Here is a 17,475-nt window from a genome sequence, read left to right on the forward strand (position 1 = left end):
TTGCCTTACTTACAGCATGAGATATTTGCCTTCTTTAATCCCTAATAAACAGTTTTTTTGTTTTTGAGACAGAGTCTTGCTCTGTTGCCCAGGCTGGAGTGCAGTGGCACGGTCTCGGCTCACTGCAACCTCTGCCTCCCAGGTTCAAGTGATTCTCCTGCCTCAGCCTCCCAAGTAGCTGGGATTACAGGTGCCCGCCACCACGCCCGGCTAATTTTTTGTATTTTTAGTAGAGACAGGGTTTCACTATGTTGGCCAAGCTGGTCTCAAACTCCTGACCTTGTGATCTGCCTGCCTCAGCCTCCCAAAGTGCTGGGATTACAGACGTGAGCCACTGCACCCGGCCAACAGTATTTTTTATTTGATTCCTAGATCAAGTAATTCCTAGATGCTTGAATTTCACAATCCAAGATAATTCTTTTTTTGAGACAGAGTCTCGCTCTGTCACCCAGGCTGGAGTGCAGTGGCATGATCTCTGCTCATTGCAATCTCACCTCCCAGGTTCAAGTGATTCTCCTGCCTCAGCCTCCCAAGTAGCTGGGATTACAGGCGCCTGCTACCACACCCAGCTAACTTTTTTGTATTTTTTAGTAGAGACGGGGTTTCACCATGTTGGCCAGGCTGGTTTCAAACTCCTGATCTCAAGTGATCCGCCCACCTCGGGTTCCCAAAGTGTTAGGATTACAGGCGTGAGCCACCATGCCCGGCCACAGTCCAAGATATTTCTAACAACAACAACAAAATTGGAGGGTTCAACGTGGCCTTGCCAACTTTTGTTTTAACACCATTGTTTCTTAAAAGAAAGAACATGGAATACATATCCCCAAAGTCAGGATAATATAATTTTAAGATGAATTTTCCAAATTAAATCAGAGTTCCTCAACCTCAGACCAATTAACGCTGGACTGAAGAATTCTCTGCTGTGGCGGTGGAGGGGAAGGAGAAGGGGGAGCTGTGAGCAAAATTGCACCAGTTCAGAACCACTGAATTTTTTAAAGTACGCTTTCTTAAAAATCCAGTTACACTGTCCTTATATTTTGGATCAGTGAAAACTATCACAGACTGCCACCAGTCCATAAACAGCTTTTGGGAACAAGAGACTCAGAGGTGAAGAGTGTGGAATTTGAAATCAGACTTGAACTCAAATCCCAATTCCACCTCTCCTCATTCCCTGACCTTGAGCAAGGCACTGTTCCAAGCCTCCCTTTCCTCCCCTGCACAGTGAGGACAATACCACCCCATCCCAGTTGTGGGGAGGATTCAATGGAATAGATGTGACGCGCTTAGCATGTGACCATCGGGAACGGAAGTATGACATTATTAACATTATTTCTACCACTTCTATAACATATGTGGTATCTAATACAAATTAATGACTGCTACCCAAATTTCAGACTTTCTGGGTCAAAAGGACCTTACACATAATATAGTGGACTTTCAATAAACACTTACCAAATGGACAAATGAACCCCTTGTCACCCCAATCTCACTAGTTCCTTCCCTGAAACCCGACACATCTGAGTCCTTTTCTCCTTTACTAAACCTTTCTCCAATCCTGCTCATGGGAATTAAAGCCGTAAAATAAGCCTGGCGCACCTCGGGCCTCTGCCCTGGGCTCTGTGGGTGGGAGCACTGTGGAAGCCGTATCAATCGCCCCCACCTATGAGAGCCTTTCTTCAGGGCCAGCCATGAACGTCCCCCGTGTCATCAGCATCTTCAGGCTACTGCTGTCCTTCTTGGATATTTAACCTGGAGGCGGGCCAGGGACAGAAAAAGGAGGTGGCAAGATCCTTGAACAAAAGGAGCTATAAAAGGGCGTTGGGGGAAGCAAGGCAAACGGCAGATTAAACAAGCAGGCACCTCAAGGAAACGTGGCGGGGGAGGGGGTTCCGAGCCTCTCTGTCTGCTTACTTGACAGCAAGCAGGTCAGAGTTCCTGCCACTTCCTTCTAGTAGAAACCCCACCAAGACCACCTCCCTGCCTTGGCAGGCAAAGCACTGGTAGCTCTCCCAAGGGAAAAAAAAAAAAAAAAACAAAACCCACTCCTTGTTACAAACCAGACACAGTCCTGGCCAGAGCCCAGCTAACAATAAATTTCTGGGGTTCATCTCACAAGTACATTAAGTATCTTCTGACAATTTCCCAAAGGGCTGGGTTTTTCTGGCCATCACAGGGCTGTAGAATATTGAGTACAAGGAGAGGGCTTCAAGAACAGAGGATCCAAGCCCTCGTTTCATTGATGGGGAAACTGAGGCTCAAAGAGGGGGAAGGAACTTGTTCAGGATCATCCAAGTATGCTCCCGTCACTGGCAGCACTGAGCCAAGAACTCAAGGCTTCAGTTTTGGCACTGGGTTTTGCCAGAGGCTTGAAAACATACCAAGAAGTAGAAGGTGTACTATGAGCTAAATCTCACTTTTCCTGAAAATATAGATGTGTGCTCACACAGGCACACATGTGCATAAAAGGTAGGGAAAGAGGAAAACAAATGTAGCAAAATGCTAGTAAATGGTGAATCTAAGCAAAGGGGATATTGGTGTTCATTGCTCTATTTTCACAACTTTTCAGAAGGCTTGCCATTTTTCCAAGAAAAATCTGAGGAAGGGCTAGGTGTGGTGGCTCATGCCTGTAATCCCAGCACTTTGGGAGGCCAAGGTGGGAGGATCGCTTGAGGTCAAGAATTTGAGACCAGCCTGGGCAACATAACAAGACCCCATCTCAACAAAAAAATTAAAAATTGCCAGGCATGGTGGCTCACACCTGTAGTCCCAGCTACTCAGTAGGCTGAAGCAGGAGGATCACTTGAGCCCAGGAGTTCAAGGCTGCAATGAGCTATGATTGTACTACTGCACTCTAGCCTGGGCAACAGAGTAAGACCATGTTTCTTTAAAAAAAAATTAAAATTAAAAAATAAAAAATTTTGAGGGAGAAAGATAAAGCACTAACTAGCAATCTAAGATAAAAATTTTTTCTAAAAAAATCACTTGGAAAAGAGTAGGAATTCCTCCTTCAATTTCATTCAGTTTCCCTAGCTAGGGACTAATATCCTTAGAAAAAGTTATAAGAAATCCAGAGGTTAAAGGGGTGGGACTCCAAACAAGTAAGAGATCGCCGGTATTCATAGCAGTCCGCAGCTACAGCAATCTTGGAATCCAAATAAGATTTCAGATATTTTGTCCCATCAGCTCCTAAAATACATATATTCTGGTCACACCATGTATCCTCTGTTGTTTTTGGTGCAAAAAGTAAAGTAACCATGAACTACAGATAGGGCAAATGTCAGAATTTTTCCAGGGGACTTTATCACCTTTGCAATACAGGTAGTTTATAAATGCAATACAATATAGTTTAATTTCTATTCAATTTGCAAATTCTTTCACATAAGTAAATCATTTAATCAAAATCCACATCCAACCCACACTCACCATGTTCTCTATCCATATTAGTATTTGGTTTGGGCCATACTGGGTCCATAATCCAGCCCTGAAAATCTATCCTGGGCCACATATATAACTCATACCAATAGCAGGGCACTCAAGGCATGAAGATTTGAGGGAACACAACCTATCCAAGAAACCTCAAGGAATTCCTTATGGCTGAAGTAAGGTCTGAGGAAACCATGAGCAGGGGAGTATGACTTGGAGAGAAGGTAGAGGTTAAATCCAGGAGGGCTCATACACCTAACAAAGGAGTTGGAAGTTTATCCTTCAGAAAACAAGGAGTCACTGAAGGGTTTTAAGTAGGCAGTGATATAATTGGATCATTCTGGCAGAGTACAGATGGATGAAAGTAACTCAAAGTTAGGAAGACTATCGGAATGACAAAGACCTGAACTAAGGCAGTCTGAGCGGGAGTGAACTGATAATACATTAGGAAGACCTATTGACCACAGCAAATGGACAAAACCGGGTGGGAAGAGGGCAGATGTGCCTGAGAGAGAAAGGATCCCAGATGACGTCTAGCTTGGCCAACTAGGTAGACGATGACAACACTCATCCTGATGGGGAATCCGGGAGGAGGCGAAGGCTTGGCAGAGGAACGTGGTAAGTTTTGAACGTGTTGAGGTCCCGGTTGGATATACAAATATGGAGCTCCAGAGAGAAGCCCAGGATGAATATGTGCATTGGGAGTAACCAACATTAATGTACGGGGATGGATGCCAAGGGTGCAGAGGAGGTCAGCCAGAGAATTGGGGGCAAAACAAGAACTGAGTCAAGGACAGAAACTCTGGGGGAAAAAAAAAATTTAAGGGCAGTCAGGGAAGAAGAGACCCCAAAAAACGTTGAGGAGTAGCCAAAGAGGTAAAGACCTAGGCCTGCTTTTAAGTGACCCACTAAACTCCTCCATCTCCACAGGCTGGTCACACCATGCTGGGGCTGGGGAAGGAATAATCATGTGTTAAAATAAACTCATTTCACAATGAAAAGACAAACAGCCCAATTTAAAAATGGGCAAATAACAAATAGACATTTCTCCAAAGAAAACATACAAATGGCCAATAGACACATGAAAACATAGGAAGTATCATTCAGTCATTAGGGAAATGCAAATCAAAACCACAATGAGGCCAGGCATGGAAGCTCATGCCTGTAATCCCAGCACTTTGGGAGGTCGAGGCAGGTGGATCACTTGAGGCCAGGAGTTCGAGACCAGCCTGGCTAACATGGTGAAACTCCTTCTCTACTAAAAATACAAAAATTAGCCAGGTGTGCTGGTGCACGCCTGTAATCCCAGCTGCTCAAGAGGCTGAGGCACGAGAATTGAACCTGGGAGGAGAAGGTTGCCGTGAGCCGAGATTGCGCCATTGCACTCCAGCCTGAGTGACAGAGTGAGACTCTGTCTCAAAACAAACAAACAAATAAACAAAAAACCCACAGTGAGGCCAGGCATGGAGTCTGACGCCTGTAACGCCAACACTTTGGGAGGCCAAGGCAGGTGGATTACTTGAGGTCAGGAGTTTGAGACCAGCCTGGCCAATATGGTGAAATCCCATCTCTACTAAAAATACAAAAATTAGCTGGGCATGGTGGCGGGCATCTGTAATCCCAGCTATTCGGGAGGCTGAGGCAAGAGAATCACTTGAACCGGGGAGGCGGAGGTTGCAGTGAGCCGAGATCGTGCCACTGTATTCCAGCCTGGGTAACAGAGTGAGACTGTCTCAAAAAAAAAAAAAAAAAAAAAATGAGATACCACTTCACACCTGGTGGGATGGCTAGAGTCACAAAGAGGTAGAGGAACTGGACCCCCCCATACATCACTGATTGGAACACAAAATGCCACAGTCACTGTGGAAAACAGCTTGGCAGTTCTTCAAAACTTCAAACACAGAGTTATTATATGACCCAGAAACTCCTCCCCTAGGTATATACCCAAAAGAATTAAAAGCATATGTCCACGCCAAGACTTGTACATGAAAGTTTATGTTAGCATTCTTCATAACAGCCAAAAAGCAGAGAGAAAGCAAATGTCCATCAACAGATGAATAGGTAAATCAAATGTGGCGTATTCATACAAGGGACTATTATTCAGCCATAAAAAGGAAGGGAGTACTGAAACATGCAACAACATGGCTGAACACTGAAAACATTATGCTGAGTGACAGAAGCCAGATACAAAGGCCACATGTGTTAAATGATTTCATCTCTGTGGAATATCTAGAATAGGGAAATCCAAGGAGACAAAAAGCAGATTAGTGGTTACCAGGGGTAGAGGGGACAGGGGAGTGGGGAGTGTCTGCTTCCTGAGTGCAGAATTTCTTTTTTTTTCTTTTTCTGTCACCCAGGCTGGAGTGCAGTGGTATAGTCTAGGCTCACTGCAACCACCGCCTCCCGGGTTCAAGCAATTCTCCTGCCTCAGCGTCCTGAGTAGCTGGGATTACAGGTGCACGCCACCACGCCCCGCTAATGTTTGTATTTTTAGTAGAGACGGGATTTCACCATGTTGGCCAGGCTGGTCTCAAACCCCTGACCTCGTGATCCTCCCTCCTCGGCCTCCCAAAGTGCTGGAATTACAGGCATGAGGCCACCATGCCAGGCCAGGATTTCTTTTTAGGGTGATGAAAATGTTCTGGCATCAGATGTGGATGATGGCGGATGTACTAACCACCACTGAATTACGCACTTTCAAATGGTTAGAATGGTGAATTTTATGTTGTGTGAATTTTCTCTCAATAGAAAAATTCAATCATCCTTTACAAAGTGACCCACAGCCACAAGGAGCTGGGGAAGCAGTTTCTCCAGCTTGCAGCAGGAGCTCCAGATATTCTGAGTAAAGAAGCCACACAGCCTGCTTCCCGGGAGACCCTTAAATGTCTTCACACATCCACAGCTGGGGGAGGGGACGCTGATGAACAGGAGAAGATGGAGCATCGGCCTCCCCTGGCTACTCACTCTGTGCTCGGGCCACCTTGCCCACTCGTAAAACCCCAAATGCCAGGGTGGCAGCAAGGCATACATGCAACTATGACTTGACCCGCAGCGAGGCAGCAACCAGGTCTCACCTGGGCATAGTTACCCCACAAGGACAGGAAAGGAGAAATGGTTTCCAGGCCCAGGACACCCAGAAGCCACCAAAAACCAACCTCATGGTTCATCCCCCTTATTTGACTCTTCGACACCTAAAACCTGTGCGTTGTGTTCAAGATACACCCGCCGGAGACCACATTCCCAGACATCCCGAGGGCCAGCCGTCACCACACGGGTGCCTCGGGGAGATGCTGGAGACACAAGTGGCTTTGAAATTAGCACAACTTACATGGCCTCCAGGTCTGCTGTGGAAATCCAGGTCCAAAGAAGAAGCCAGTGAGGAACAGGAGGCTGATCATTGTGTTCTCAGAAGGGGTTGGAGCCTCTGGGGAGGGAGCACTGAGGACAGAGCACGGCGTTCTGCAGATCATATCACATCTCTACTTCCCTCTCCAGTGATATGCTTCCCTCGCTCTCCCATTTTGCTCCCTCTCTCCTGCCAAACTCCCAGGGCAACCCTGGATAATAAAGTGACCGAATGTGAATGCTTCCAGGTGGCACACCAGCACTCCAGAGAAACTGTCAGAGCAGGGGGCAAACCCCTGGCCTACTCCAGCCACTGGATAAGCGCACCCTCCTCCATGCCTCCCTGCTCCTACCTGCCCTGAAGGGAGAAGGAGCGCAATGAAACTAGGTTTTCCCTTGGGGTTCTGACCACCTCGTGGGGAGATTATGATTGCCCTGTGGTTGCCATGCCTACTGTGATGTCACTCGTTTTATCAGTCTATCTGGATGAATTTTTCCCTCTTTTCTCTGAAGGAAACCTCCTACCCAGTGCTTAGGTGCCCATTGGGAGCTCCCGCCCTTGTCTTATCTCGATCTGGGACCTCAGAAGACTCCACATTCCTAACAGGAGTAGCTCTCAGGATGAAGAAAATCTCTCCCAAGCTGGTCAATCTACTCCTAGATTTAAGCAGAACCAAACAGAACCTATTTCAACATCCCCTCTCAGAATGCAAACAGGAGACGGCTGTGTGGAAAGATCCAATCACCTTTACTTAATTGGTCAGAATAAAATCACTTTTTTTCTTTTAAGGCAGAGTTTCCTTCTGTGGCCCACACTGGAGTGCACTGGCGCAATCTCAGCTCACTGCAACCTCCACCTCCCTCCCAGGTTCAAGCAATTCTCCTGCCTCAGCCTCCTGAGTAGCTGGAATTACAGGCGTGCACCACCACACCTGGCTAATTTTTGTGTTTTTAGTAGAGACAGGGTTTTACCATGTTGGCCAGACTGGTCTCGAATTCCTGACCTCAAGTGATCCACCCGTCTCGGCCACCCAAAGTGCTGGGATTACAGGCATGAACCACCACACCTGGCCAGAATCACTTTTTCAGTAAAATAAGTGCAAAGAAGAATGAGGGTGGGGGAAAGGTTTACTGATCCCACACTTTGTCATGCACAGAGGAAGGCAAAGAAAGAAAGAAAACTCTTTCCTAAATGATCACTTGTCTCCAGCAGGTGTATCTTGACCATTCCAGCCATGGATCTATAGGGAGTTTCATGCCAATGAAAAGCATTTCTTTGGGGTCCTACTATGCATCAGGCACTGTGGCAGGTACTGGAGACTTAGTCCCAGCCCTTAAAGAACTAATAATAAGATCATGGCCAGGCATGGTGGCTCACGCCTGTAATCCCAGCACTTTGGGAGGCCGAGGCAGATGGATCACCAGAGGTCAGGAGTTCGAGACCAGCCTGGCCAACATGGTGAAACCCCATCTCTACTAAAAATACAAAAATTAGCTGGGCGCAGTGGCAGTCACCTGTAATCCCAGCTACTTGGGAGGCTGAGGCAGAAGAATCACTTGAACCTGGGAGGCAGAGGTTGCAGTGAGCCAAGATTGTGCCATTGCACTCCAGCCTGGGAGACAGAGCAAGACTCCATCTCGAAAAAATAAAAAAAGAAAAAGAAAAAAAAGATCACTGTTCACAATCACAACATTTACACAGCCTCCTTCAAAAGAATTTCTTCTCTAGAAAGATAAGCTGAGAGACCAGTTTGTCTATGGCCTTCATGAAGTGAAAGGAGGCAGAGAAGAAAGGAGTTGGCCATGGACAGGTTTTGCCCCAGATCCTTGAGTGAAGACCCCAGCCTGCTGCAAGCTTTTTCCTCATTCTGTCCACCCCTCCTGGAATCTGTGGCGGCTTCCACAGGCGGTGAAAGAAGGCAGCAAGCAGTGGCTCCAGTGCCAGCTGCAGCAACCACACCAGGGGAATGGGGCCATCTGACACAGAGAGGGTGTGAGGGCCAGGGAGACTGTCCCTGCAGCCAGCTAACCCCTCCAGTCAAGTCGACTTTCACAAAATGGGCCTGCTCCTAGAAGTCATTGATGCCATTGTTAAAACACAGCACCAGGCCGGGCACGGTGGCTCACGCCTGTAATCCCAGCACTGTGGGAGGCCAAGACGGGCAGATCACTTGAGGTCAGGAGTTCGAGACCAGCCTGGCCAACATGGTGAAACTTTGTCTCTACTAAAAATACAAAAATTAGCTGGGCGTGGTGGTGCACACCTGTAATCTCAGCTGTTCAGAAGGCTGAGGCAGGAGAATCACTTAAACCCAGGAGGCGGAGGTTGCCATGAGTCGAGATCGAGCCACTGCACTCCTGCCTGGGCAACAGAGTGAGACCCTGTCTCCAAAAAACAGCACCCTGGAGAAGACAGCAGTCCATTCACACTGGAAACATCCAGACTTATTACATAAAAATGGCAATTAGTGGCCAGGCACAGTAACTCACGCCCGTAATCCCAGCACTTTGGGAGGCCGAGGTGGCAGTGTAATCCCACCTACTCGGGAGGCTGAGGCAGGAGAATCGCTTGAACCCAGGAGGTGAAGGTTGCAGTGAGCTGAAATCACGCCACTGCACTCCACCCTGGATGACAGAACGAGACTCCGTCTCAAAAAAAAAAAAAAATGGCAATTACTGTTGGCATCAGCAGCACAGTTGTTTTCAGCCAAAACTTAAGATACAGAACTAGCCTTATCTTTCCAGTATATGGTATGTCTCTTGCTATTTTTTGCAAATTATCTATCATATATATTCTTTTTTTTTTTTTTTTTTTTTTTTTGGAGACAGAATCTCGCTGTTGCCCAGGCTGGAGTGCAGTGGCATGATCTTGGCTTACTGCAAACTCTGCCTCCCGGGCTCAAGCACCTCAGTCCCCTGAGTAGCTGGGATTACAGGAGCACACCACCACACCCAGCTAATTTTTGTATTTTTAGTAGAGACGGGGCTTCGCCATGTTGGCCAGGCTGGTCTCAAACTCTTGGCCTCAAGTAATCCATCTGCCTCAGCCTCCCAAAGAGCTGGGATTACAGGTGTGAGCCACCGCATCTGGCCATATATATTCTTTTAATGGCAAGCGGGAACAAAATCATATTCCCATTTTCTGAATGAGAAAACCAAGCCTAAAAGAGGGACTCCCAAGTAATATCAACTTGCAAACCTATGAATTTTTATCTTAAATACTGGCTTTGAGGGACCTTTGGCAACAGCAAAGGCATTCGGCAATTTGTGTGGAAGTCACATTACCAGCCCACCGAATAAGCCACAACTATGAGTTCTTCCGTGATTAGCGGGGCTGGGGATGTGGCAGGCAGGCGTGGAAGTGAGATCCACGTGAAAGACCTAAGCACTGACTCCCCGAGGGACTGGCGAAATGACGCAGGGGCCAGATAGATGTCAGATTTGGCCAGAGTGTCCTCCTTTCTCACAAGCCCGTCTGCCTTTCACCTGTCCTGAGGTAGGACAACCGGATGCCCTACTTTGCTGTGCAGCCCCGCTCTCTTGGGGACAGTAGCCCAAACAGGCTGCTCTCGCTACACACAGATAAGAAGCTTTGCCACCCAAAACCAAGAAAGGGGCCGGTGAGGACACACAGGGAATGCTCACTCAGTGGTGGCTGAGTTTGTGGAAGTAGCAAAACCTGCACTGTAGGACCCACACCTGTGAGAGAGGGCCCCACGGGAATCTCAGCTTGCATCAAAGCAGGCGGGTGCTCACTCCACTGAGGGCAGCAGAGCCCAGCTCCAGGTGCGATCAGGAAGTGACCTGAGAAGCTGGAGTTCTGGACTCACAGACCCAGGCTTGAATTTCAGCACCACTCAGTCACTGTGTGGTCTTGAGTGACTTGCCCTTGTTTTTCCTCATCCATAAAATAGGGATAAAAATACCTGACCTTGAAAAATTATACGAATACCAGCACACAGTACATACGCACAGCAGAGATAGGAGCTAGAATTATTGGTTTGCCAAACGCAGCAGTGTCTGGACTCAGCCGCCCACTTCTGACCAATGGCCTTCACTTGTAACACAGCTGATCTGGAGGGTAAAGCCTGCAGCCGTGGAACCAAGCTCTCGCCAAGGTAACTGACCCATGTGGGGCTCAGAGCCTTGTTCTTACTAGAACCACTCTAGTTTGTTTGATTTTTTTTATTTATTTATACACATAATTATGTGCATTCCTTTATGCATATGTATACATATATATGCATATGTATAATTTATTCAAATAGCATCATATCACTGATACTATTCTCCTATGCCCTACCCTCCCACATGGCTACTCACAGCCCCTGCCTTTCCAGGCGGCCAGTGTTAACATCTTAGTTTGTATCCTTCCACAATTCTCCCCATATTCATGTAATTTTACACACACACAAACTGAATAGTGAAGTTTTGGACAGTGTGGGGGCGTTATTGTTTAACAAAAATGGAATTATACATCATACACAGTCTCTCCCTCTTTTTTTATTCTACCATAATTTGCCAAAATCCTTTTAATGGTTCTGTTATAATTCATGATATAAAGGTGTCAAAGCTATTCAGCCATTCCCCTACTGATGGGAATTCACTCAGTTTCAACTTTTGGCCACTACCAACAAAAAAGCAATAAATTCCTTGACAGTATGTCCTAACCAAAGACCATTTTCCAACCAGACAAAAGGCCAGGTCCCAGGATGTGAGGGTCACCCATGAAAAGGACCTCATGATGAACTCCTGATTCAGCCACATCATCCTTAAAATTCTCCTTAGAAGAGAGACCCTCTACTCCTAGAAATACAAATTCCCAGGCATGGGTCTGGCTTCCAAACTCTAGCTCCTCCAGTTCTTACTGCATCAAGTCAATTCTGCAGGTCTTCATTTTCCCATCTGTAAAATAAAATCATAACTGCCTTAGGCTGCAGGATTTGAGAGTGCTTTAGCAAGGGATTTTTATGAGGGAGCAGTGTGTGAAATAATATTTTTGCTGTAATTCTGTGAGATGTTGTTTCTAGCTTGTTGTTTGGGGGTCAGGGAAGGGAGGGCAAACCAGAACTAACAGATTCAATTAAGTTCCCTCTGAGACTCAAGGCCCCTATTTATAAGGTACCTGGGGCTGGATGGGAAGGCACTTCTATCTTCTGCATTTCTGAAACACCTGGTACTGTGGTTGTTTACAAGGAAAACTTAGGAACTGGACAGGGGAGCTTTGGAGTCTCTACTTGCCCAGTTTTGTCAGATTCCAAAGAGGGGCAACTATAATTGAAATTATAAGAAGAATGGTCCAATCAGCAAATTTTGGAAAATCTGTAATCTCACTGGTGTTTGATTTTCACTCAAAAATTCCCTAAGCTCTACATTTCATTCAGTAAAAAGCTGGGGTTAGGGGAGAGATGGAGAACTTCTTTTGCAGGGGGTATAGTGATTTATTTGTTCTATTCTTGAAAAAAAATGAGAAATTTTGGGAAAACAATCTTAAAACTTCCATTTCGAGTAGCAGTTCTAAAAGACTTTCAAGAGCCTCTCTGAAAAGAAGCAGTTACAGCAACTTGAATGAATTTACCTGGTTATCATATGGCTCACATGCATGAGAGTGGGGGAGAAGACACAGTAAAATCAACAGAGTTCGTGTCATGATATTCTGCTTTAAAACCCAAATCAAGGCCAGGCACAGTGGCTTATGCCTATAATCCCAGCACTTTGGGAGGCCAAGATAGGAGGACTGCTTGAGGCTGGGAGTTTGAGACCAGCCTGGAAAATATCATGAGACTCCTCTCTCTACAAAAGAAATTTTTTTGTAATTAGCTGGGTGTGGTGGTACACCTGTAATCCTAGCTATTCAGGAGGCTGAGGTAGGAGGATCGCTTGAGCCCAGGAGGTCAAGCCTGCAAGGAGCTATGATTATACCACTGCACTCCAGCCTGGATGACAGAGACCCTGTCTCTAAGAAAAAAAAAAAAAAAAAAAACCTCAAAACCTGACTATAGAATAATTTTCTTCATCAAAATCGAATCAAGCAGATAATTGGCACCCCTTTGGAAAAGGATTCAGCAGCCTCTACTGAACATACGCCTGCCCCATGACCCAGTAACTCCCCTGCAAGGTGTATATACTTAAGGTCTCCAAAAGACAAGTACCAGCATGTTCCCAGCACCACTACTCATGGAAGACCCAGACCAAAAACTACCACATGCTCATCAAAAGTAAAATGGGAAAATAAATCATGGTGAATTTACATAACAGAGCACTATATAGCAATGAGAATGAATGATCTACAACCACAGCCAACGCTGGGTGAATCTCACAAACGCAATGTTAAAGGGGAAATCCAGCTAGTAAAGTGGACGTGCTAGAAGATTCCGTTTGATGGGGTTAGACTCAGAATAGTCACCCTTGGTGGGATGGGGTAGGGAGCGTTGGGGTGCCTGGAAGGGGCACGGCTAGGCTTCTGTGATGTTTCTTCATCTGGGGGTTTGTGACACAAGCATGCTCAACTTGTGAACTTTGGGTGGTGAACATATGTGCACTTTTTGGTATGTATGTTATACTTCAGTTTTTAAAACTTAAGAAATTAGCCAATGAACAAAAATAAACATGATTGTGAGCTGGGCATGGTGGCTCACACCGGTAATCCCAGCACTTTGGGAGGCCGAGGCAGGCGGATCACGAGGTCAGGAGTTTAAGACCAGCCTGGCCAACATGGCGAAACCCTGTCTCTACTAAAAATATAAAAAATTAGCCAGGCGTGGTGGCAGACGCTTGTTATCCCAGCTACTCAGGAGGCTGAGGCAAGAGAATCACTTGAACCCAGGAGGCAGAGGTTGCAGTGAGCCGAGATCACACCACTGCACTCCAACCCGGGTGACAGTGTGAGACTCCATCTCAAAAAAATAAATAAATAAATAAATAAATAAACATGATTAAGGATAAAGCAATCCAGTGGACAAGGCTCTTGGAGCCATATTTTATTTGGCATGTATCATTCCGGGGAGCTCTCCTCTGTCAATGCCAAGACTAGCTAGTCGAGTGTGGAGAAAAGGCATTCTGTGAGAACAGATGAAAGGGAACAGAGAAACTGGCACTTTCTTTGGAAAAGAGTTGTTTCCAAAACCTAGATGTGCAGCCTCTACCCCAGGTAATTAGTCCAACACACTATCCATTACAGCTGAGTCCGGGTTTGCTTCAAAAGCATCTGGGGTTTTTTGGGTTTTGCTCCCCTTAAAAAAAAACTTGTTTTGAATGAGGGGAAAAAGGCGTAGTTAATTTTTATACAGAAATCTGTTAAAGAGATCTGATCAATGGTGACAAAATGGAAGCCAGAGATGGAAAAGATTCACTGTGAGGCTCTGGCACTGAAGGCCAACTTGGGCTTCCATTCAGTTCAATAATAATATTTATCATAGCTGCTAACAATTTTTTTTTTCTTTTTTGAGATGGAGTTTCACTCTGGTTGCCCAGGCTGGAGTGCAATGGCGTGACCTCGGCTCACTGCAACCTCCGCCTCCCGAGTTCAAGCGAGTCTCCGGCCTCAGCCTCCTGAGTAGCTGGGATTACAGGCATGTGCCAACACGCCCAGCTAATTTTTTATTTTTAGTAGAGATGGGGTTTCTCCATGTTGGTCAGGCTGGTCTCAAACTCCCAACCTCAGGTGATCCACCCGCCTCAGCCTCCCAAAGTGCTGGGATTACAGGCGTGAGCCACCACACCCAGCCAATAGCTGCTAATACTTACGCAGGTTTACATATGCTAGGCATTGCTCTCTGAGCTTATATATATTAACTCATTCCATCTCTATGAGGTTGGGATTGATATAATCCCCACTTTACACCCAGACAGGGTAATAACTTGCCCAAAGTCACACAGCTAATAAGTGACAAAGCTAGGCAGTTTGGCTAGAGTCTGTGCTCTTAACAATTATACCATATTGTTTCCTAGTAAGCATTTCTTATGCCCGTACTATGTGCTGGGCACCATGCTGGACAAAAGGAGTACTGAGATATATAAAACACGGGTACACACATAACAGGTTCTGCAATGATGAGAATCATACAGGCATCCTGAGGTCTAATTTCAGAACAAAACATTAGAAAACTGCCTCCACACATCTGGACATTAAGACTAAAATGCAGTGCCTGTTTTCTCATTGGTATTATTCTATTCAATAGAGTCAATTTTAAGACTAAGCATTCCTTGACACCCCACCCATCCTTGGGTCATGAAACTCAATAAAGCTCTCTTCATTTTGATTGGAGGGGGGAAAATTCCCCGTAAATACGTTTGCTTCTTTTTCCTGAATCACCGTCTTGTGTGAAAAGGATTGCTCACCACTGATCTAACAGGGTCTTGAATACAGGGTCCCTCAGAGGGTACAAGAAGCCCAGGTGTTCAGGTTATTAAAAAATGAAGAAATGCAAAGCAGGATTACAACATTTTTGGCACATTATAGATCCTCACACAACAAATTTACATTTTCACACGCACTCACGCACACACATACAAAGTCAAATACACAAATACAAAATAATTATGATCACAAGAGGATGATAGGCTCTACATTTTTAAATATTGACTCAGAATGCCCTGGGAATGACGTGGTCAAGGCACAGACTGTGCATTTGACACTTTGTGATGAACATCTTGGTGCACATATAATCTAGTGCACAGATAATGTCAAAGTCTCATTAGAATCCTCCATGGAACCAGGTATGGTGGCTCATACCTGTAAATCCCAGTCGTTTGGGAGGTCAAGGCCAGAAGATCACAACCAGGAGTTCAAGACCAGCCTGGGCAACATAGTGAGTCCCTGACTCTACAACAAATTTAAAAATTAGCCAGGCGTGGTGGCACCCGTCTGTAGTTTCAGCTACTTGAGGATCACTTGAGCCCAGGAATTGGAGGCTGCAGTGAGCTATAATCGTGCCACTGCACTCCAGCCTGGGTGACAGAGAAAGACCTTGTCTCTAAAAAGAAGCCTCCAGGAATGGGAAACCCAAGTTAAATCAGCTCCCACTCCACCCTAACTCCCTTCCTAAGCCTTCCTTAAGGGAAAAAGAACAAAATACTGAGCCCAGTAGTAAGGAAAGAACAGTGAAAGCCCCAGTTAGGAAACCATGAAAGAGAAGAAATGAGGTACACAGGGAGAAAACGTGGATGAAAACCCTAGACTATGGCCACCAACAGACCCAAGCTAGCCAGGTGTAGACCTCTGTGACACCTAGAGGTCAAGTCCAAGAGGTCAGCTGAAGTTACGAAAGGCAGGCAGGAACTCAATCAGCTACCTACTTGTCCACGAGCTAGCCCTCCCCAGGCCTGGCATCTATGCTCACCTCCTGGCCCACTCCTGCTGGCCTCTCCACAGGCACAGGTGAGGCCCTAAACACCAGGAATCTTCTAATGTGTGCTGCCTTCTCCCACGTCTGTCCCATTTCCTAGGAGTTAATCATGGTGCCCATTGCAACATGGCACCCAATGCCACTTTCCAGAGTAGTGTGACGTCCAATTCCAAGACCTGGAGGATAAAAGGTATTAAAGCTCCTGGGACCACAGAAGAGACAGGGCAGAAAGCTGGTGGAAAACCATCTCCAACATCTGTTTCTTTTTCTGTTAAAATCTATCCACTGTGTGAATTGCCAAGGAAAGTTAAGATTCCTGTTCTGAAACGAGAAGGGTTCTCTTCTCACATGACACCTGCAGAAGATGGGAAACATGATACCCCCTGCAGATCAGAGGACACCGACTCACTGTAAGAGGATACCCCAACCCTTGTCAGTGCAGCACCCGGCGGGGCGATTTTTCCATTTTTCTCCTCTTGCTGAAGGGCCTCCAGAAAGGCCACCAGGGCTTTCCCCAAGAGTAAAATTCTCCCCAGCTCCCTAGGAGGTCTCACTGCCCACCACCCCTTTATTTAGCTAAGTAGCAGAGTTTTTATCTTATCTTTTCTCTTCTCTTCTCTTCTCTTCTCTTCTCTTCTTTTCTTTGAGACAGTCTCCTTCTGTCGCCCAGGCCGGAATACAATGGCATGATCTCGGCTCACTGCAACCTCTACCTCCTGTGCTCGAGCAATTCTCATGTCTCAGCCTCCCGAGTAGCTGGGATTACAGGCACGTGCCACCACACCCAGCTAATTTTTATATTTTTAGTAGAGATGGGGTTTCACCATGTTGGCCAGGCTAGTCTTTTTTTTTTTTTTTTTTTTTTTTTTTGAGACGGAGTCTCACTCTGTCGCCCAGGCTGGTCTCGGCTCACTGCAAGCTCCGCCTCCTGGGTTCACGCCATTCTCCTGCCACAGCCTTTGGAGTAGCTGGGACTACAGGTGCCCGCCACCACGCCCGGCTAATTTTTTTGTGTTTTTAGTAGAGACAAGGTTTCACCATGTTAGCCAGGATGGTCTCGATCTCCTGACCTTGTGATCTGCCCGCCTCGGCCTCCCAAAGTGCTGGGATTACAGGCGTGAGCCACCACGCCCAGCCTAGGATAGTCTTGAACTCCTGGCCTCGAGTAATCTGCCTGCCTCAGCCTCCCAAAGTGCTGGGATTATGAGCCACTGCACCCGGCCAGTAGCAGAGTTTTTAAATAACTTCCAGAGCCCTTTACTGGAGACACACCCAAGAAGATGGGCTCTTATTCTTCCCACAGAGGCCTATAGACCATCAACTAAATTCACTGGCTCCTACTCAAGCTATAGAAAGCTGA

The 17,475-nt window shown here is 46.3% G+C and overlaps 1 protein-coding gene across 7 annotated transcripts in view; it reads right to left on the reverse strand.

The window, feature by feature from the left end:
* The window catches only part of DPF3 (double PHD fingers 3), a 286,317-nt gene that overhangs the window by 220,379 nt on the left and 48,463 nt on the right, over nt 1-17,475 (reverse strand). Inside the window, exons 1-2 of one of the 7 annotated variants that reach the window (XM_055097767.1) lie at nt 7,122-7,148; nt 6,752-6,980 (exon numbers count right to left, since the gene is read on the reverse strand). The exons of 5 other annotated variants lie outside the window; for them this stretch is intronic. In XM_055097767.1, the coding sequence (XP_054953742.1) occupies nt 6,752-6,753 (2 nt within the window). In that variant the 5' untranslated portion in view covers nt 6,754-6,980; nt 7,122-7,148. Of the gene's footprint in view, nt 1-6,751; nt 7,187-17,475 lie in introns of those variants that run through there. One more of the 7 variants, XR_008620915.2, reaches the window with a different exon arrangement.

This window comes from Pan paniscus, chromosome 15 (genome assembly GCF_029289425.2).
Source record: "Pan paniscus chromosome 15, NHGRI_mPanPan1-v2.0_pri, whole genome shotgun sequence".
Classification (NCBI taxonomy): domain Eukaryota; kingdom Metazoa; phylum Chordata; class Mammalia; order Primates; family Hominidae; genus Pan; species Pan paniscus.